The following is a 20561-nucleotide window of genomic DNA, read 5'->3' as shown; positions in this document are numbered from 1 at the left end:
GCACGTGACAAGTCGGGGAGGTGGTGTGACGAGGAAGAAAAGGAAAAAGAAATGTGCCATTGATACGTGGGATCTATCAGAAAATATAGGAAAATTCTAAATCTGCTGATGTTTGGTGGTCGTCAAAAAAGACCAAAGAGAAAAAAAATTAATGCATATTTTCAAATGTACAATTTCATTTTATGCTAGTTTTTCTTAAAAAAAAAATGTGTTCGACGGAATGCTGTCACGACGGGACGGTTGACGACGAGATGCTCACTCACATTGGAGACCTATCCTTGTTCCTGGAGCTGATTGTGCATTTCTCACATCAATTGTTTTTTTTTAGAGAAACATCAATTGTTGGATGGTCCTCTCAAAGCCATGCTGTGGGATGAAGAGAATTACGATGATGTGCTCACTCGCGTCGCTCGGTAGCTTGTCGTTGTTCATAAGCAATTAGCGCATGTAGATGTTTTTTTTCCAATACGGAGGTTGATACCTGGGCATCTGCATCATAACCAATTTTATTGATTTATTTAATATGTTTGACGAAACAAATATATTGATCAAACAACCCAAATCCACCAAGATAACCTAGTAGACCGATGAAAACCCGGTGTGGCCGTCATCAAGGGCCATATGTCCTGACCCGCACATCACCGTCCAACATCTAAATTCGGAGGCCACCAAGACACAACCGGTCAAGTTAATTCTCTGCATGTGTCGTCTTCCACCAACGTACCCATCTTCAGGGCAGAAAACGACCCATTGAACATGCCAGGCCCGGCAACGATGACCAGCACGCGTCCAGCAGCCACCCTCCAACCAAGACCCCCTCAGGCACCAATCTAGATTCTAGTGTTCCCCGAACGACGCCCCGAAGGAGAAGAACGACGCCAACAGTGTCATTGCATGAGGTTGCAACTATAATTTTTTCAGATGCACAATTATTACAATTTTTCAGTTGTAGAATGGCTGCAACTATTATTTTCCCAAAGATTAAAAAAGTCAATTGGCAAAGCCTGGTTGGGAAGCAATAAACTACTTCCTCCGAAATTTTGAACTAAATCCATGACAGGAGAAATATAAATTTTCCAAAGTATAAATAAAAATCAATTGATAAAGCCCAGTTGGGAAGCAAAGCAATATAGGCCAGCAAAGTCTTACACGAAAGCACATACAACACAAAAATACATATTAGAGACCAACGTTACGCCCTTTTACATCGACCAGGAATTAGACAGTCCCTTAATTCTGACAACCGAAGGGTGGATATATGCTTTTTTTAGCCTTCACAATGCAGCCTTCTCCACAAAAGAGGGTTACAAACTTACTATGCAAAGCTTGTTCCATTTCAAGCATTTTGTTCACAATATTACAAGTAAACCTGCCAATAGTTGCGTATTTTACTTGGCAATACACACATGCTGAGCACACTAATATGTTTGCGTCACCTCAATGAAAAATACTTATGGCCTACGGGTTCGATTCAGTATGAGAAGGCGCTCTGCCACATCTGCCATGGTTGGTCTTTGATTCACATCAAGGTTAAGACATTCCACAGATAGCCCTGCCAGACTATCAAGAAGCTCAAAATCTCCTTCTACTGCAATTTCTTTGTCAAACAACTCTGTTGCTTTCTTCTCCTTTTCGTAAACTTCAAGGAAATTCCTCACTAAGCTATTATTGTCAGAATAACTGGCCTTCTGCCTGGTAATGAGCTCTAAGATCACAACTCCAAAACTGTAGACATCACTCTTTTCGGTCAGTAGACCTTTTTGTAGGTATACTGGATCCATATAACTCATGTCACCAATGATGTTCCCGGTGTGTTGGTTTTCTCTCGCAATTAGCCTTGATATGCCAAAGTCAGAGATCTTCGGTAGAAATTTATCATCCAAGAGTATATTTGCTGGTTTAACATCACCATGAAGGATTTTTGTATGGGCTTCTGCATGCATATAAGATAGACCACGCGCTGATTCCGTGGCAATATTTACGCGCACATCCAAGCTGAGAGGCTCCTTGTTATCAACTTTATGAAGAATGTCGTCAAGGCTTCCTTTGGAGACAAACTCGTAAACAAGCATGGGTGCATCCACTTCTAGGCAACAACCTATGAGCCTAACAATGTTCTTGTGGATGACTTGAGACTGGATGATGACTTCATTTGCAAACTGTTCACTCGCTAACACACTGCCATGGATCGGTTTCTTTACTGCTACATGCACGTCATCAACTATACCCTTGTAAACTTCTCCAAAGCCACCTTTTCCAACTAAATTGCTACGCTTCAAAATTCGCTTGAGATCATCCTTTTTAAAAAGCTTTATATTTCTCGCGTTCTCTAACGTAGGACCGCCGTTCTTATCATAAAAATCTTTTGTCTTCCTTTGTTCTTTGCGAACAACATATATGAATGACAGAAACACTAAGACCAGAATGCCACCTATTGCACCTACATGAACAAAGAAATAAAAAATATTAATTTTTTGATAATTAATTTTTTCTGATTATTAATCGTCCAGCAAAAGATAGTAAATACCCCACTTGGAAGTGCTGCAAATACAAAATCAAGAAAAAGAATAGTAAATAGTACTGAATCGAATGCAACCACATCTCATATCCTGCATGATGTAAGATATGAATCTTCAAATCACTTCGGCACAATCTTGATCTGACCTCCTATATATAGATGGCCACCCACCCAACTAGCTAACTCTAGGACAAATAATCAAACAAATAATCATTCTACCTACATAAAAGAGGCTGAACTATACAGAACAAAAAGATATAATCATTTAATCTTGAGAGAGAGAGAGAGAGTTCAACTCGCGTCATGTAATTTTAAGCGAAAATGAAATAAGAGAATTTTGGAAAACCAATAAATAGCAAAACATATACGTTGAAAAGAAGTACCTGTGGAAATTTGTGCTCCAAGTGGGAACTTTGGAGTACAATGTTCCGTTCTCGGGTCATTGCTCCGATAACCTGGTTGACAAGTGCATTTGTAAGATCCCTGGGTATCCTCGCATACACCATAGCAAGGATATTTCACTTTATCTGCACATTCATCGATATCTGTGTGTGGCCCAAAATGAAAATAACCATTAAGAAAACTATCAATCATATCGCAAAAATTGGATATATATATATAACATAACCGTCCCAAATGTTTCATGCAATAGGTCCACTAATTGGGCCGGGATTAACTGTAAGACACAAGTCACAAGTAATTTTGAAAATTGGGGATGAAATATAAGTACATCAAGGAGTAGTTCTGAAAACACATGTTGTCAGACTTGTCTATGTTTGAATATACATACATATATACTCCCTCCGACCCATAATAATTCTCCCTGATTTAGTACAACTTTGCACTAAATCAGAGACACTTATTATGGATCGCAGGGAGTAGCGATTAACAAAGATCTCTTTAGAATTATGTATATACCGCCAAACTTCTTATGTAAAATAGTTGTTGGACATTTGTACTTTTGTAATTTTGTACCTACAGACCGACCGATATATTTAATACAATGAGTAATTGGTGATTAAATTAGTTACCAACTGAGGCGGTAGAGTAATACTTAATTACTTTTATATCGGGTCACGAAAAGGTAGTAATACTTACTGGTGCATCCGTCGACAATGTAGGGGTTTCCCTGGTGGCCTTTGGAGCACTTGCAATTGTAGCCAGGACCATTTTTTGCGTTGAAGCAACTGCTGCGAGTGCTCACGCAGGCGTACTGATCCGCCTTGGCAGCGTCGGCACAGGACAGTATGGCACTGGAGCCATTGTCGCGGATGGCCCAGTCCAGAAACACCGGCATGGTCCGGTTTTTGTCCATGAAGAGGTCGGAGCGTTGGAAGGTGTAGTTGGTCCTGCCAACAAGGAAGGCGTAGTCGCATGGGCTGTAGTCCATCATGGTGGAGTGGTCGTACATCCGGAAGTTGAATTCGTTGTTGGTGAGCCCCGGCGGGATGTCAACATGGCAGCAGCCGGCGCCGGCGCACAGTCCGTCCTGCGCGCTCTTGTCGTCGTTGCAGTATGACATGCAGCCGGTGTAGTGATTGTTGGAGTCAAAACTTCCACCTTCGGCTCTCTTGTTTTCCCTATAGCCCATGGTGTTGCAACCGAGGACGAATAGCTTGTTCTGCGTGTTGGAGATGCGGTACGCGCCGTCCTTGTTCATCTCCATCTCGCCATCTCTCCAGTCCTCTATAGTGGATGGATCAGAGGCGTTAAAGCACTGCCACCCAACGGGGAGCATCACCTGCGACTCAGCTGGATCCACGGACAGGTGCACCACCCGAAGGGATGTGCCGGCGAGCACAGGGAAATTGTTGTTGACACAGTTGATCTCGAAACCCTTGCGGGAGCAGCCTGTGCCGATACCAAAAGGGTAGGGGATGTCCATGCCGCCGCAAGTCGTCTCGCAGCCAGCAGGAGTCATGGTGAGGCTCTCAGTGCCGGTGGCTACCCTCAGCAGCAGCAGCAGCAGCAGAGCGTGCACGAAGAAGAATAGTGAGGCTGACATTATTGGTCCAACAGGCAACAAATTGATGCTTAGCTGCTCAACGTATTTTCACTTGCATATGCGTGCTTGGGTTAACGGAATATATATAGAAGAGCTAGTTCAGTTGTGGACATATATAGCTTTCGGTGTGGGCCACAACTCGATTGCCGGCCAATGCTCATCTACCAAACAGGAACAAAGAATGACCTGAACAGTTGACTATGCATACACTCGCCTATATATTTTACAGCTCGAGCATCTCTTGATTTGTTGAAGGTCTTGAGCTAACAACTACTCCCACTATTTTTATTTTATAAGCCTTACGTAGTTGTATTGATTGAGGAAAATGTTGCCAACAATTTAGTATGTGTTTTTTTGTTGACAAAATGTAGCAGCGCTACGTTCATTACTTAAGCAGGAATACAGAAAATAATGTTATGTACAGGGCGATCCGGTCATCAAATGCCAGCCTAAGTTAGTCTATAAAATCGTAATTGTAAGTAAATAATACAAAACGAATTACATCAATTCTATGTAAATTGCATAATAATGTGCTATTTTGTTGGTCAAAGACTCAAAGGCTTGTTTTAACCAATCAAATTATATATGCATGCCATATATAAGAAGAAACTGAATCAAAGGAGTACATTATTAACATGCAATCTATGATGCATGCATAGATCAATGTGTGATGGTATTAGATTCAAATTCATGAATACTTATATAAAATTGTTTTTTTTTGTATCACATGCATAAATCACATTTTAGCTGATGGAGTAATTGTTTGTCACAAAGATTTTCTTACCCCATCAAAACATGCTAATAAGTGGGAGAGTCGTTATCGAGAAAATCTGACAAAAATTAATGGTTAGGTCAAACACTGTATATATTCATAGTGTGAATACCCAAAGCTAGGTGCTCGAACAGTAGTCGTTAATTAATCATAAAAACATAAATATTTAATCCAGGTAGTTGTGCCATCTCTGTCGTCACGATGAAAACATAATGTATATGCAGCCATTACAACAAGCAATCAAATGTCACCAAGAGGTTATTTACATTACAAGGCCAAGTTGGTCTTTTTACCTGTTGGGTAATCATTCGATTAAGTCTTAAATGAGCCCCTCTAAAATTTGATTGCTTTGTCTTGCCTAAAAATTTGGAGTACATAATGACCTCCCCAATTGGCTGCTCCTCTTACTCTTGTATAATCGTATTTTATTCATTTAGACAAGTCTTCAACACACACTTATTCCCTCTATTTCCTTTCTGTAAGGCATAAGTTGATTGATTAAGATAATTGTCTGACCAACAATTACGTGGTTTATGTGATACAGAGACATAATCAGAAGTAACTATTTTTCAATACATAGAGCACGACATCAAATTTATGTCCAAAAAATTGCATGATGTAATTGTTGCTCAAATATTGCTTGTTTCTTCAACTAGTCAAACTACACCCTGTATAAATAAACGAAAGGATTACATATTATTAATATGCTATCTATCTGGCATAGAACTTAGTATTAGCTAGATTTGTATTAGCCGTATTTATTTGTAATTTTGATTATGTATCACATGCATGCATAAGCCATGTATTAATGGTTGGTCCAAATCAGATCTTCTTAACCAATCAACATACCTTCTAGAAAAGATAATGGAGGTAGTATATCCATATCCATAACTCTAACAAAAATATGGTTAGGTTGAACTTGTTATTCATCATGTGAATATCCGAGACTAATTTGCTAGCTCCTCCATCGGTCGTCATTAATTAATCACAACAAACATAAATATTATTTCATCTAATTTAGCAGTTGTGCCATCTCTGTCTCAACGGACAAAAAATGCATAATATAGCCACTACAACATGCATGAAACATATGGCGAAGGTATTTATGTTATACTCCCTCCGTCCCATATTAAGTGACTCAAATTTGTCTAAATATGAACGTATCTATATACTAAAATATGTCTAGATACATGTAATATTTCGGCACTTAATATGGCACGGAGGGAGTACAAGGATAAGTTGGTGGTGGCTTTGTGTTCACCTCTGACCGGTCTAGCTTCCGCAACTTTCTTCTGCATACCTTCGAGATATCCATCTTTGACTTCATGAATGGCTGCAACATTATAGAATTCAAATTATCATTAAAATTACAGCAAAGCTTCTTTAGAATCATCCAATTACCTAAAACTACAGACTGTAGTCGATTTTTTTAACCAATCAAATATGCCCTACATATGATAAAATAGTGATTGTTTAGACAAAATCTAATACGCCTTATATTATGGAAAGGGTAGTAGTATATAAGTGTTTGCATGTTGAGTACGCCATGCTTGTGTTTGGGTAAGTACTTTCAGAGTCAAGGCAATCTTTATGTTGCCTTATATACATTAGAATCCAAGAAGAGTTGTATCTAGAAGGTTCGGTCCGTATCCTATTGATCGGGATACTATGTGTGCTTATAAACTCAAGCCTTGTAATAATCCTTGAACGTGACGAAAAGAGCAGAGAAATTGCCCCCAAAAGTTCCGTGTTTACCATGTGTCTATGACTTTGATCCTTAGTCGAAAGACCACAAGTTTCAATTCACTGTCACATGTATTTTCTAACAAATTCCTGTGTGCTGATGTGTTGCCTGGACTCAGGCTTGGAAAAGACACTCTGTTTTCTATCAATACATCAAACCTTTTGTGTTTTCTGGAAGAGAGCACGTCCACCTTAGTATTAAGCATGTAGTCATACAGGGAGTCCTCCCTCCCAGATCACAGCCATGATCTTGTATTTTACAGAGTAGAAATAACCGGTACAGTACCCACGGCTCCCAAACAGAGCATTCAAGATGGACCTGCAAGTTATGAACACTATTCTTATTACCAACTACACCAAAGCCCCTTTCTACATGCTCATTAGCCATAATCAAGGCAGGACAGGTAAGAAAATGGCTGCTATTGAGGTTGGACCGCAAACGGGTCGTTGGTATTGGATGACTTGGCATCATTCAATCTTCAATTACATGACAATTTGGCAAAAACACTATGCTTCCCAACAGTATTGCTGAGAGCAACGAAACTTCTTTTTTTTTTGCAAGAGGAACAGGGGAAGCTATGCTAACAATTAAAAAGAACACTAATATGCCAACAGTCATACTGGAAGGAACAAAAAAAAGTTGATTCGAATTAATCCTGCAAGTAGACCAAATTCTACGAACAAACTAAACATGAGAGCTGTGAGCTAGGATGATACCACAAATAGGTCGTTCGAATAGCTTGTGATTTCTCCGTAGATTCACCTTCAGTCCATGGAGAGCGCACGAGGAGCCCGGTGGCGAAGGTGGTGACGTTGGCGACGGAGATTGGGGCGCCGAGGAGGCGGCGGAGGTTGGCGAGGAACGGCGCCGCGGCCGAGTGCCTGCCACATCGGGAGGAAACCGACGGCCCACCGCAGGACCCCGGGAAAGTTAATGGGGTGGACAGAGAAGGTCCGTGGGCCTGCTGAAGTGGGCTGGTGGCATGGATCCAGTGTACGGCAATAAAAAAATTCTGATAGCACTGTCCACGGCAACGCTAGTACACTCAGATATTTCCTCTATTTTAAAAAAAATTACATTGAAGTCTTTCAAATAAACGTCAAAAGCATTGTACCTGTAATCGATGTCAAATTTGAATAAAATTAAAGGTGATTCTAAAAAAAAAGATATTTCTTCTATTTTTTTATACAGTTGATTGCTGCTGTACTGAAGAAAGGAGTATCTGATTCAACAGGGCAAGCACTGATAATGACTTTGCGATGGAAAACAAACCTCTATCCAGATGGTATGAGTCTGTACTGTGCTGCTGTTGCGATTGACGTGCTAAGTGCATGTATAATGGTCGATAAATTATCTTTACGTTTCACATCATTTGTTTTCTCTTATACGTTTATGCAAGTACAATAGAAAAAAAAAAGCCTTATCCTTTTATCAGACGCCTGTGAGCCCCCAGCTGAGAGCACGGGAGCTCACCAATTAGCCAAGATTCAGACAGACAAAAGAGACAACTCAATTCCACACGTTAGGTGAAGACTCACTGAAGAATTGGCAGGGTCCGGTAACGTGTTGATTCATCCTACAGTATTCAGTCAGTCGGTCAACTTCATTCCAGAAAACACCAGGCGCGAGCTCTTGACTGAGTCAATATTGAACAAAATCCCCAAACCCGTAGAACTAGCTAGCACTCATTGCTCTTTCTCTTCCATTGAATCACTCGTGCTTCTGAGCCGAGGAGGTTCAGAAACTAATGGATATGCTCATCTCTGCAATCCTAGGTGAATTCATCAGTAGGTCCGCGTCGTTTCTGATCAGCAGGTACTTCCGGCAGCAGCCTGACGTCGACAAGATTCTACAGAGGTTACAGAGAGTTGTACTGAGGATCGACACCGTCGTCAAGGAGGCCGAGGGGCGACACATCACCAGCAAGAGCATGCTCCGTCAGCTCAAGATGTAGGCAAGGAATGTACAGAGGCCACTACATTCTTGATGCTTTGAGATTCCAAGACTTTGGAGAGGAGGAGGAGGTCAGCCACTCATCATATGCGCTGTCGATATTCAGTCCATCCAAACGGCTTCGTCTCTCTCTCCACTGGCACTGGTAGCAGCAACAGAGAAGCAGCACAGTTGCTTGTTGCAAACAACAGCATATGAGAAGAGCTGGAACAGATGGTCGATACCCTTGAAGACACCATGGCTAGTATGAAGGAGTTTATTTTCTTTTTGGAGTCTATCCTCGGATAATCCGGCAACCTTACGGCATATATTTGCTCTTGGACAATTGCATGTTTGGTTGCCAAACTGAACGGTAACAGGTTCTGAATTTCTTGCTGTGTCCCAGTGCTACTCCAGACTTGGCTGTACTAGTGTACTCCCTATTGTTGGTCCATTAGGAGCAGGAAAAAGCACGCTTGTGGAGCGTGTGCGCGATCGCTTCTCGATGATCCTCTTCCTTCAAGAAGGCAGTCTCGAGGATGAAAGAGTGATTGACCTGCAAGGGAACAATATTAATCGTCTAGTGAGACATCAGAATTGTGCTTCTCAAAACAGGTTGTTGATTATTGTTGAAATCGCTGAGGAAATTAACGAGGGAACATGGAGAAGGATAAAATCTTCCACAACCTGCATGACACCATGTGGTGGGAGTAAAATCATAATCACCAGTAGGTCAGATAGAATAGTGAATCTGGGAACAACAGAAGCACTTCGACTGAACCATGTTTGTCCAGAACCTTATTGGCATTTTTTCAAGTCAACTGCGTTCAGCACAAACCCAGATGAGCAACCAAACATGGCTGCTATGGCCATCGAGATCGCTTTGGAACAGAAACAGTGTTTCATGGGTGCGCACATTGTTGCTGGGTTACTGAGAGATCACTTCAATGCTCGATTCTGGCGCAAAATTCTTGAATGTGTGAGAGCATGGGTTACTGCGAGATAATTTCAGTGCTAGTTTCTGGCGCAGAATTCTTGAATGTGTGAGAGCATATAAACAGACACATCTCCGGCTGTTCCACAAGCACCCAAATCTTCGTTTGCTGGAAGATGGACCATTGTATAATTGGAGACTGGAGGGGAACTGCAAATATTTCTTGGTTTGCAACTATCAGTCAGATTCCAGAGATGAAGTCCCCAAGATCAGTGTGCAAGACATCATCTTAGGATGTGGTGGTAGTACACTGTCCCGTGGGGAATTTAAGGCTCTTGCATGGAGGTCTCGCATACCACCCTACTACAACTCCACAATAAGCTGCAAGATGCAAGCACCACAACCTACCGTGGAAAGGAAGAAGCGTGTTTCTCGGGAGGAAGGACATTTGATTTAAGTAACACATTTGATTTAAGCTCACTTCATGCATGCTACGGTATTGTCTTGCGAATTAGGAAACATTATTGCACTGTCTTAATTTAGGAGTCTTGCCAAGTTAGTTAACATGTAACTGTGTTATCATGTAGGCATGGAGGAATCTTATCCTAGTAGTTAAGTGTTTGCATGTCAAGTATGTCGTGCTTGTGTTTGGGTAAATACTTTTCGAGTCAAGACAATGTTGTTGCTGTACAGTTCTGTTAGTTTCATTTCCTTTCTTTTCCTTTTTGTTTGGCCTTTGCCAGCCTGGGTGTAAAACTAAACCATCTCAGCCCTTCTAATGAAAAAGCGCGGGTTCGAGAGAAAAAAGTTGTATTCAAAAGTTGATTATGTGACTCACTGATTTGGATACTGTAGGTGCTATATAAACCCAGGCCTTGTAATAATCCCTGAACATGAAGAAAAGAGTAGAGAAAATTGCCCCAAAATTTCTGTGTTTCTAGTGCGCGTTAGAGAAAGTACATGGCTGGTATGAATCTAAGTTAATAAATCATATATGAACCTAAGGTGACATAACCTATTTGAATGTAGGTCAGAATATCCTCTGCATATACCAAATGGGAAAAACCTAGTACCGAGACAATCACTACAGATATGTGAATGAGACCTTGTCTTAGGTACCTAAAGGTGAGAGAGAGTAATACCTTCTTAGGGTTGGAGGCCAGCTCATGGGCGGTGGCTGGCGGCAGATCTTTCCCGGATGCCCAAGTGCCAATACACTCCTTTTCTATCAATACATCAAAAAAATGCAAAGATTTAACTTTTTCAAAGAATAAAAACATACTCCCTCCGATCCATATTAGTTGTCGAAATATTACATGTATCTAGATGCTTTTTAGACATAGATACGTCCATATTTGGACAAATTTGAGACAATTAATATGGATCGGAGGGAGTACCTTCTTAAGATTAAGCGCATAGGAGCAACCATGTATAGTGTCCTGTTGCTCCCAAACAGATCATTCAAGTACCATTACGAACTACACCAAAACACCTTCTGCATCCTCAAGTAGCCACAGTATGGCGGATAACGAAATGGCTGTTTCATAGGTTGGACGTGAAAGGCTGAAACAGATCTTTGATCCAAATTTCAAAGCATCATCCAATCCTCACTTACATGACAGAGGCAAAAATACTAGGGTTGCCAACAATATGTTGGGAATACAGAACAGGGAAACTATTTTTTTGCAAGAGGAGCGAAGCTATTGATAACAAACAAAAAAATACTAATATGTCAGAGTCTTTTTTTTATTGCTAGTCCGGTACAACAGAAAGCGCAAACAGAACTGTTCTGGAGACAAGTATGTTTGGAATACAGTTAAATGTAAGTGAGGATTGTGTTGGGGTTCTGTTGGGCTGTGTAGGTGTGAGTGTGATGCAGGGGCCGACCCAGGAGAAAACTTAAGAGGGGGCAAAAATATATGACCATATATATAAGCCAACAAGGCAACTAGCATACAAACTATCCATACAAACTAAACTATGTGCACTATCCATATGAAAAAGTGGTCTATAACTCTATATCAATATAAAGACGATCTTTCATCTCATGAAAGCGCTTAACTATCACTTCATTGGAAATTCTGTGCAGCAGCTCTTTTTCAACAAAGAAAATAAGACTATTGTTCTTAATTGCTGGTGAGGCAAGTCCCGTTGTGGTGGTGGTGGTTGTGAAGCAGGGGAGGAGCTTCGGGCGTTCCTACGGCCAGGACCCAGGAGGAGAGGCGCACAGCCAGAAGGACGAACGGAGCAGTGCACAGCTACGGCAACCACTTTTCTGTTTTCTCAAAGAAGAAAAACATACCTTCTTAGGGTTAAATTTGTATTCATACAGAGCGTTCTCCCTCCCAGATCACAGCCATGATCTTGTGTGCCGTGGAGTAGGACTAACCATGTATAGTACTCTGTTGCTCCCAGTCAATACATTCAGGAATGGACCTGCAAAAGTATGAACAACATTATTAGTACCAACTACACCCCAGCACCTTCCACATAGCACATACTCATGTAGCCATAGTCAGGCAGGTAACAAAATGGTAGTTATTGATGTTGGACCTCAAACGGATCATTGGTTGAATACTTGGCATCAGCCAATCTTCACTTACATGACACATGGCAAAAACACTGCTTCCCAACAATATGTTGGGAGCAGGGAAACTATTTTTTGCAAGAGGAACAGGGAAGCTATTGAGAACAGAAAGCACAAACAGAACTGATCTAGAGAAAAGTATTTTTGCAAGAGGATTGGAATTCAGTTAAATGTGTCATCTACCACTGGATTTAGATAAGTTAATGACTTGGCATGCTGGATTTGAGTGGTACAGAAGAAAGAAGCTAGTTACAGTGCCTGCAATTCTTTGGTCCATATGGGAGGCATGCAATGCTGCATGTTTCAGGAATAAAACGCCTCACCATCTGACATTTGAGCTTCAATGCAGATACATGACTCAGAACTGAGATATTCTGCAATGAAGGATCAGGTTACTCAAGCAAGTGACACAGTTCTCGACGCAAGAGCAGGATGGAAACCTGCAGTGACGATGATCCAGGAGAATTGATGAATTGAGATACAGCAATTTCTTTGTATGTGTAGTTTGTTCAGTAGTTACACTTACCCTCTGTAACATGTATGCTCTAAATCAGCATTTTGTTTGCGTGATACAATTACCAAGTTTCCTATCTAGCTCTAGAAAGTCAAGCAAGATTGGTACAGGAAAAATTGACACACAACCTAGTAAATTTTAGCATCAAAAGGTAATACGGAGTATATTATGAACTGAGAGATACATTTCCTCACCTTGCGATTCAACGAGGAACAAAAATGATTCGAATTAATGCTGAGTAGACCAGATTCTACAAACAATCTTGAGGAAACATGAGAGCTGTGAGCTAGATGATACCACAAAACAAGCTCGTTCTGTATAATATGTGATTTCTCCATAGTTTCGCTGCAGCCAGCGAGCGTACATACAGACAGAAGCAACTCGAATTCGATCCATGGAGCGGACGGGCCTAGATTAAGTTAAGCTAGGAGAAGCAGACCCAGACGCCGAGGACGATGAGCGCGGTGCCGAGCGCGGCGGGCGCGGCGCGGGTGCCCTCCCCGAGGAGCGCGGCGGCGATGGCGGTGGCGGCGAAGGTGGTGGCGTTGGTGACGGGCACGGCGACGGAGATGGGGGCGTCGCCGAGGAGGCGGAAGAAGGCGGCGGAGGCAGAGAGGTTGGCGAGGAACGGCGCCGAGTACTGCCACGTCAGGAGGAGGCCGGCCCACCGCCGGGCCACGCCGGAGCCGGCGGGGAGGGAGCGGGAGCGGCGGTCCCAGACGAGCGCGCCCCGCCGCATCAGCGCGTTGGTGGCGCCCCACACCAGCCCCACCGCCACCATGCTCGCCGCGTCGCCGCCCAGGGACACCGCCATGGATCTGACTGACTATCTCGGTGGGACGCTGCAGAGCTGACTGAGCTGAGTTCACCTTCGATTGTGATGAAAAGGTCAAATTTTATCCAAGCACAGAAGTAAAACCAAACGAGCTAAATTTCTCAAATGTTCCAATATATCTGAATTTTCTTTGTTTATTATTGCGTTTGATTTGTTTTTATATTTCTTTTGTCACCATTTTTATCCGGGAGAAACGAAACCACAATCAGCAACCCAACTAGACAACAAAACAGTAAATCAGCAAGCCAACTATACGATAGATGGATAATTTTGTTCATGTAAGTGGACGAAATTATAGCAAATGAGACCAAACATTGAGCTATTGAAAAACATTGGCAATAAGCACAGAAAATGTAGCAATGGAGTAGATAACTATATTGATGCAAGGCACACTAGTTAAAAAGCGAATAGTGGGAAAAGAGGACGAACATGGAGATAGATTCATTGTGGTTGTAGACACGATGAAACTTACCACGCATTTATAAAGTATCTGGTAATGGCCAAAATATAATGACCCAAGACAACCAATTACATACAATTATATTGTGTTCGGCTCTGCTACGGCGTGACTCTACGTGCATTTGTTAGGACGCACGTAAATCCAACCTAAGGGAGGCCATTGAGAGTAGATGGTTGCATGTGCACGCATGGCTGATGCATTTGTAAAGCTGAAATTTTAAGACGTTGCAAATGTCAAACCGTGTACTCGATTTATTATTTCACGTTAGTTTTATCTCAACCATATGTCCAAAACTTGATATCATATTGGTATGTTTTGATAAAAAAATTCCATCCTAAAAGTAATCATCTAATAGTATATGAAGTTGTCCCCTTGTTAGTATCAAGTTAGCACGTGAAAACTTCATGCAAAATAGAATGGTTACATATGCAATAAAGTTATCACCAAAAAATATGAAGTTGACACATGTTAGTACCAAGTTACCACCGCCGCAACTTCATGCAGAATATGATGGTTACCCGCGCATTAAAATTACCATCTAACAGTTTATGAAGTTGCCACCCTTTTAGCCGTGATTACTTCTTTCAAAGTAGGACAGTAACCGATGTATAATCGTTTGATACAAAGAAAGATCAAAATAAAGTTTGTCAGAAAATATTCGAGTGGAGTTTAGTTTTGAAGATCTCGCCGATACGAAGCTAACGTGAAGATGGATTATGAATCGTACCGACGGTTTAAGCTACAAAAATAATTAGCATGCATGTGTTTCCTGCATGCAGCCACGCTACCACTCGCAGTATTGTGTGTCCTTTGCAGGGAACGATGGATGCGCCTCGTGCACATAGTAAGATTTGCGCGGTATTGAGTACGAAATGCATCGACCAAACACACATTGAGTTGAGATATGTGATTGTGTACCGACTGTGGCCAGGAGGTCTTAGTGCCTCTTTGATTCACGGGATTAGGAAGAGAGAAATAGAAAAAAATGCAGTGTTGCAATGTCACACTCACTTGATTCTAACGTGATTTGGTTTGCAACAAAGTTTGTTTGATCGCATCAAGAAAAACAAAAAATTCTCTCCGAGAGGTTGGAGTGGATGAAAGGTTTCATCTGAAATGCAGTATTCATTCCGATCCAAATTAACGGTCATGGTTTGTCTAGAGACACATGTATCTAAACGCGTTTCAATATGTAAGTGCATGCATATCTATAAAGGCCGCGGCAATTAATTTGGATTGAAGTGAGTACAAATGAATCCTTAGCAAAAAATTCTATAGTATTCAATTCTACAAATCAAATGACCCGTATATGAAAAATTCCTAAGTATACTGACCCTCACAAAATTCCAAGGGATTCTAACCCTCTGAATTTCTTATGAAAATTCTTTGAATCGAAGAAGGCGTTGGTATGTTGTAAAGAGCGTAGCTGAAAATAATCATCCAACCCAACACACAAAATTAATTTGAACTTCCTTTTTTTCCTAAAAAAGCGAAGAAATTCCTGCGTCACCTTTCCTGTAAACAGGAAACTAACATCTTCCGGAAAGTTTTACTTCCTCTGTCCAACAAAAGATGTATCAAGTTTATCAAAATTTAGATGTATCTAAAACATGAGTCAGTGTATAGATGCATTCATCCTTTATTTTGGAGGGAGAGAGCAGTTATTTTGAATCTCCTTTATTTTTATTTGTGAAACCCCGTGGATATCGTCGAAGTCCGTCAAGAACGGTAGCTGCGGAACGGTCGGCTCTTTCCCATTTTGCTTTGCAAAGCCACACCGGCGGCGGCGGAGCTCTCCAGGAGTCCAGGATTCCCCTCGACCTCGAGTGCATCCATGGCGATCGATCAGCCCCTCAAAGCAAGTCCCAACTCCCGTGAATGCCATCCTCTGCTTCTTTATTTATTTCCTTCATTTATTTAGCTCGACCGTCTAGTCTAGTTCTCTTGAATCGCCTGATTTCTTGATATCTTCGTCTTCTTTCTTTCTTTTATTTTTTCTCGATTCCTTTTTTTGAGGTTCATCTTCTTGTGATAGTTTTTCACGAGGTGTTTCTTGCCACATAAATGTGACGATTCTCTTGAGAAGAAACAAAAAAAAAATCCACATTGGTTTTCCCGATTATCCAGTTAGGGTTTTTATCCTCCTTTTTGAAAAAAGTTTAGAGTTTGATTTTACGAAAACGCAAATTTATCGGTTTCTTATCTTGAAATTTTGATTCTTGAATTCATGTTTTCTTTTTTTTTTTTACATTTTGCTTCTCTTGGATGAACTGGCTACAAGTTGTGTGATGAGATTTAGGAACAAAATTTGGATTGTTGCATATCTTTTCAGTGCTTAATTTTCAGAGCAATGGAGGGATGCTAGCGGGAGCGGGTTGTTCCCAATCTGCCAAGACCGAGATGGGGCAGAAGATGGCATTGGTACATCAAAGGTTCGCTTTGCTTGACAGCAGCAGCAAGAGCGATGGTGACGATGTCTTTGAGCCAATGGCGAGTTTCTTCGTTGAACCATTTGATCTCTCATTGCTCCTTTTAAGACACAGTGCACATGTTCGTGTATCATACCCAAATATTTTTTGAGGGAAAATCATACCCAAATATAAGTGTTGTGTGGTTGCAGGATGAGCGCGCCATCGTTGTCCGTCAACAGTCTATAGCAGCAATCTATGATGATGAGGTCATCGACTATGTTCCTTTGAGAGTAAGTGCTATGTTGATTTACTTCCCCTTTTCTGTGATTAATGTTGTTTTACTTCCCTTGCATATGCACGTTACAACGTAAATGGCTCCATTCAGAGCATCAGTACCAATGATGCTACAGACAGGGCCACAATAACACTATATGTAGCAGCAATATGTATATTCAAATTGTCGCTATATTTCCTCATGTTTCTGTTTCCATCTAGTGGTTTTTATGAAGCACAAGTTTGTTGATCTAACTTATATGATATTTTGTTTCATCTTTATGGCAGATTGTGAGGCCAGACAGAGTGGAGAGTGAGGAAGAAAAACCTCCTAGCGCTCATCATAAACACGACACCCAAAATACTAGCACTGCCCTTAGAACTTACAAAGTAAGATGCACTCACTGATTTCATCCTTGTATTTTTTTACCTGTGATATGAATATCCTTTGTCATGGAAAACTAGAAAATCTACCAACATCTACAACTCCAAATTAGTTTTATTAAATCCGTCATGATATATATCTTCACGGTATACTTATTTCATATTGTAAATATTAGTACATTCTTCTATAAATTTGGTCAGACTTTAAGAAGTTTTGACTTAATTAGGACAAAGCTTAAGCATCTTATATTTAGGAACAGAGGTAGTAGCAGTAGAACTTCCAAGTTTCATCATAATGCATCAGAGACTTGTGCAAAATTTCACAACACAAATTCTTTTGAATCTTCAATCACACATATAAACAGATATTGAATTTGCTGCTCTCCTTTGGTTGGTTTAATTACAGAGGAAGAGAGGTAAGCTAGCAGGTTCCAACTCTACCAAGAGCAAGATGGCGCAGAAACCAGCGTTGGTTGACAGCAACAGCAGTAGCAGGAGTAGGAGCGAGAGCGACAATGATGATGATAGTGCGCCGATGGTGAGGTCTCCTGCACCTTTTTTTTCCTGTAGGACACAAACAGTTTGGGTCTTGATCCATTGATAGATAACAAAGTAAAATTACATGCCTACGAATAGTCTGTTACAAGACACCTACAAACGCCACAACCCTATGCACTTGGCTCTGCCAATTGTGACGTCTAAAACCAGGTTGCTCCTGCTCTGGCCCACAACCTGGCTTCCGCCGAGAAGTGGCAAGCAAGAGCGATGAGATCTCGGGCCTTACTCCGTTGAAGATGGCTGCATTGTGCTGCTTCCAGATCCACCTGTCTGTGAGAATTATCAATGATGATATAGTCTCCTGTGCGATGGTGGGGTGGTATCAAGGGCTGATTGCCACCATCCTGTGAAATAGTCTCCTATACATGGGAATGTGGAATCATTTTAAAATGCTCCATTTAAGATTTTTTGTTGTTCAAAGCTTGTGAGAATGACATGCTAATATATCATGCTCATTCTTTGACTCTTTGTACAAAAGAAAAATATGGACCATAATTCAGTCTAAGCAGCTAAATATGTATGCCACACTTATAAATGTGGATGACTGACTAAAAATTTCTTATTGGGGCAATCGACTAACTATGAACAAGTGGTGACTCAACAGGTGCCTGATGTTGATGGCAGAAACAAATATGCGAGGTACTTCAACTTTTCTTGTTTTCTCTTGAGTAGAATCTGTTAAAATCTCTCAAGCTTGGAAGCTTATGCACCTGAATCTTCAAACAAATATAGTGTTCAAGACATATGTAGCTCTGCTTGGGAAAGAGCTCTTGAGGTAAAGGAAAAATTGCCAGTAGAAGATCCAAGCTTTGCCAAGCGGATGTTGCATTCACATGTTGTTCAGGGGTTTTGGCTGGTAAGTCTCTTTTTATTAGGTGTTCGAATGTTTGTCCAATGTCAAAGAATCTGGTTTTTTCTTTTCTTACGAACATCTTTCAGATACCCTTTTTCTCTTAGAAAATATAAATTAGTAGGAAATGATATCCCCACAAGAGGCTAAATTAACAAAATTAGACTGTGTTTACATTTTTGAAACTCATGTTTTGAAAGAGGGGCAGAGAAGCAAGTCTCGTAAGCTAATTATAAGCAAGCTATCAACATTTGCGGAATGCGGCGCCAGCTTTCACCAATTAATTTATCTTCTCTTTTAACTTCCTCTGCATTTAACTTTTTGCTCCTTTTCCAGGGTCTTCCATCTGGCTTTTGCAGAGAGCATCTACCCAAGCATGATGTTATAATTGAACTAGAAGATGAGGATGGACATAGCTATGATGCAAAGTACCTGGGTTACAAGCAGGGACTCAGTGGTGGGTGGAGAAATTTTGCATTACGGCATGATATTAAGATTGGCGATGCAGTTGTCTTTCAACTCATGAGATCGACAAGATTTAAGGCGAGTACTTCCCAAATGCTCATCATTCATTCGTAATATTTGCAGTGACTTCACTGACTGTTGGCTGCTGTTTTCAGGTGTACATACTAAGAGAGAATAAGTTCACTATAACTGATGGAGCACTCGGTCTCCTGAGTTTGGACACATCTAATGAAAACAACATATCGAGTGAGTCAGAAGTTTTATCTTGTTCATTCTGAGCTTATTAACTTACATGCATGGAAATAAAAAGACTGCTATCGAATCTTCTGACATGTGCCACGCTCCGTGATGCAGAAGAAGAAAGTTCTGACGAGGATGCCAAATCTATGGAGGATCCAGAGGTTACCAGAGTCAGTAGCAAAGTAGATGACGATGATGATAGCAACAATAATATACCCAATGGAGAAGCAGTAGATGACGATATCAGATCTCCAGATTCAGACACCGATTTCGAGGGGGTGACAAGTTTCAGCAACTTCAACATTGTCGTAGATGGCTCGGTCATCAACCGTGAATTATTCCCCGATCACCAGCGCAGGACGTACTACGAGCTCTGCCAAGCCCAGAAGTCGTTCCTCCACAAGAATCTGCTCAAGAAGATAAACCCTACACTGGCTCTAGGAGTGATCATCGAGACCGTCAACATCGCAGAGGGCATCAGAGCCTCGCGTGCTTCTTCTCACGAGGACTTCTCATTGTGGAAGAAGATCCTGGAGTCCTTTGAGATCCTGGGCATGGATGTCACGTTTATGCGCAAACGCGTCGACGACCTCCTTGGTCTCCTCCCTTCTCGGTCATTGGGCGATTGCCTGGTCGCGGATGGGGAACATGAGGGGTACGAAGAGGTCAAGCTCGAGCACAAATGTGCCAGAAAGAAGATGAGAGCCCTCGAGTTGAAGATGTCGAGTCTGAAGAATGCTCTGAAGGAGATGGACGCGGCGATGGAGGAGATGGAGTCGAGCGTGAAGAAGAACGCGCAGGCGATGCGTCAGATTGCCACTGCTCCCTGGTGACATCACTTAGTTAGAACTGGCCACATTTTGTGTTACATCTTCAGTAACTACGTACCAACACGCAGTTCAGACTTGTGATCAGAGTAGTTGCTTATCTACCTGTGTTGGCTGTCGTACAGCAACTGGATGATGTGTAGTGTAGCTATCTGCTAGCTTGTGTACAGCAATGCTGCAAAATGAAACGAAAAAATGCAGAATCCATGGTTTCACCTGAAATGCAGCTTGAAGCAAATTTTACACGCCAAT

At 41.4% G+C, this 20561-nt stretch overlaps 3 protein-coding genes and 1 pseudogene across 19 annotated transcripts; 2 read left to right on the top strand and 2 right to left on the bottom strand.

Annotated features, from left to right (window-relative positions):
- Positions 1-1084: 1084 nt before the first annotated feature.
- LOC100822503 (wall-associated receptor kinase 2) lies at positions 1085-8073 on the bottom strand. 16 transcript variants are annotated; one of them, XM_014895915.2, is made up of 6 exons: positions 7756-7956; positions 7198-7357; positions 6557-6628; positions 3617-4516; positions 2902-3063; positions 1085-2440 (listed from the first exon to the last, which is right to left on the bottom strand). In XM_014895915.2, exons 2-6 carry the CDS (start codon positions 7250-7252, stop codon positions 1452-1454), a joined length of 2178 nt encoding a protein of 725 aa, XP_014751401.1. In that variant the 5' UTR covers positions 7253-7357; positions 7756-7956; the 3' UTR covers positions 1085-1451. The 16 variants fall into 16 exon arrangements, with proteins under 16 accessions (XP_014751401.1, XP_014751403.1, XP_014751402.1 ...); XM_014895917.2 differs by having other exon boundaries at positions 3617-4462; XM_014895916.2 differs by having other exon boundaries at positions 7802-7951.
- Positions 8074-8447: 374 nt separating this feature from the next.
- On the bottom strand, positions 8448-13895 carry LOC100821882 (transmembrane protein 234 homolog). The gene is made up of 3 exons (XM_024455571.1): positions 11303-13895; positions 11048-11130; positions 8448-9527 (listed from the first exon to the last, which is right to left on the bottom strand). Exon 1 carries the CDS (start codon positions 13818-13820, stop codon positions 13431-13433), a length of 390 nt encoding a protein of 129 aa, XP_024311339.1. The 5' UTR covers positions 13821-13895; the 3' UTR covers positions 8448-9527; positions 11048-11130; positions 11303-13430.
- On the top strand, positions 8749-10754 carry LOC100822189 (annotated as a pseudogene).
- A 2090-nt stretch (positions 13896-15985) lies between the features above and the next one.
- On the top strand, positions 15986-20535 carry LOC100821569 (B3 domain-containing protein Os01g0234100). Of its 2 annotated transcripts, none has more exons than XM_024455878.1 (10): positions 15986-16159; positions 16648-16851; positions 16922-17002; positions 17274-17375; positions 17776-17907; positions 18532-18566; positions 18660-18783; positions 19114-19320; positions 19398-19488; positions 19597-20535. In XM_024455878.1, the coding sequence occupies exons 1-10, from the start codon at positions 16136-16138 to the stop codon at positions 20313-20315; spliced, it is 1719 nt and encodes a 572-aa protein (XP_024311646.1). In that variant the 5' UTR covers positions 15986-16135; the 3' UTR covers positions 20316-20535. The 2 variants fall into 2 exon arrangements, with proteins under 2 accessions (XP_024311646.1, XP_024311647.1); XM_024455879.1 differs by having other exon boundaries at positions 15987-16159; positions 16648-16791.
- The last annotated feature ends 26 nt before the right edge of the window (positions 20536-20561 follow it).

Source organism: Brachypodium distachyon, chromosome 5 (genome assembly GCF_000005505.3).
Source record: "Brachypodium distachyon strain Bd21 chromosome 5, Brachypodium_distachyon_v3.0, whole genome shotgun sequence".
In the NCBI taxonomy this organism is placed as follows: Eukaryota; Viridiplantae; Streptophyta; class Magnoliopsida; order Poales; family Poaceae; genus Brachypodium; species Brachypodium distachyon.
This window is presented reverse-complemented; position numbering and strand designations above follow the sequence as displayed.

Bases quoted from the DNA above. Each gene is read 5' to 3' on its own strand.
- LOC100822503 (XM_014895915.2), bottom strand. From the start codon at position 7,252: ATGACTACATGCTTAATACTAAGGTGGACGTGCTCTCTTCCAGAAAAC. The intron at 4,517-6,556 runs GTGAACACAAAG...CAATAATGTCAG, and splicing joins GGAAGCTAGACCGGTCAGAG to CCTCACTATTCTTCTTCGTG. The intron at 2,441-2,901 runs GTACTTCTTTTC...TTGTTCATGTAG, and splicing joins TGGAGCACAAATTTCCACAG to GTGCAATAGGTGGCATTCTG.
- LOC100821882 (XM_024455571.1), bottom strand. From the start codon at position 13,820: ATGGCGGTGTCCCTGGGCGGCGACGCGGCGAGCATGGTGGCGGTGGGG.
- LOC100821569 (XM_024455878.1), top strand. From the start codon at position 16,136: ATGGCGATCGATCAGCCCCTCAAA. The intron at 18,784-19,113 runs GTAAGTCTCTTT...CTCCTTTTCCAG, and splicing joins TTGTTCAGGGGTTTTGGCTG to GGTCTTCCATCTGGCTTTTG. The intron at 19,321-19,397 runs GCGAGTACTTCC...TGCTGTTTTCAG, and splicing joins TGAGATCGACAAGATTTAAG to GTGTACATACTAAGAGAGAA.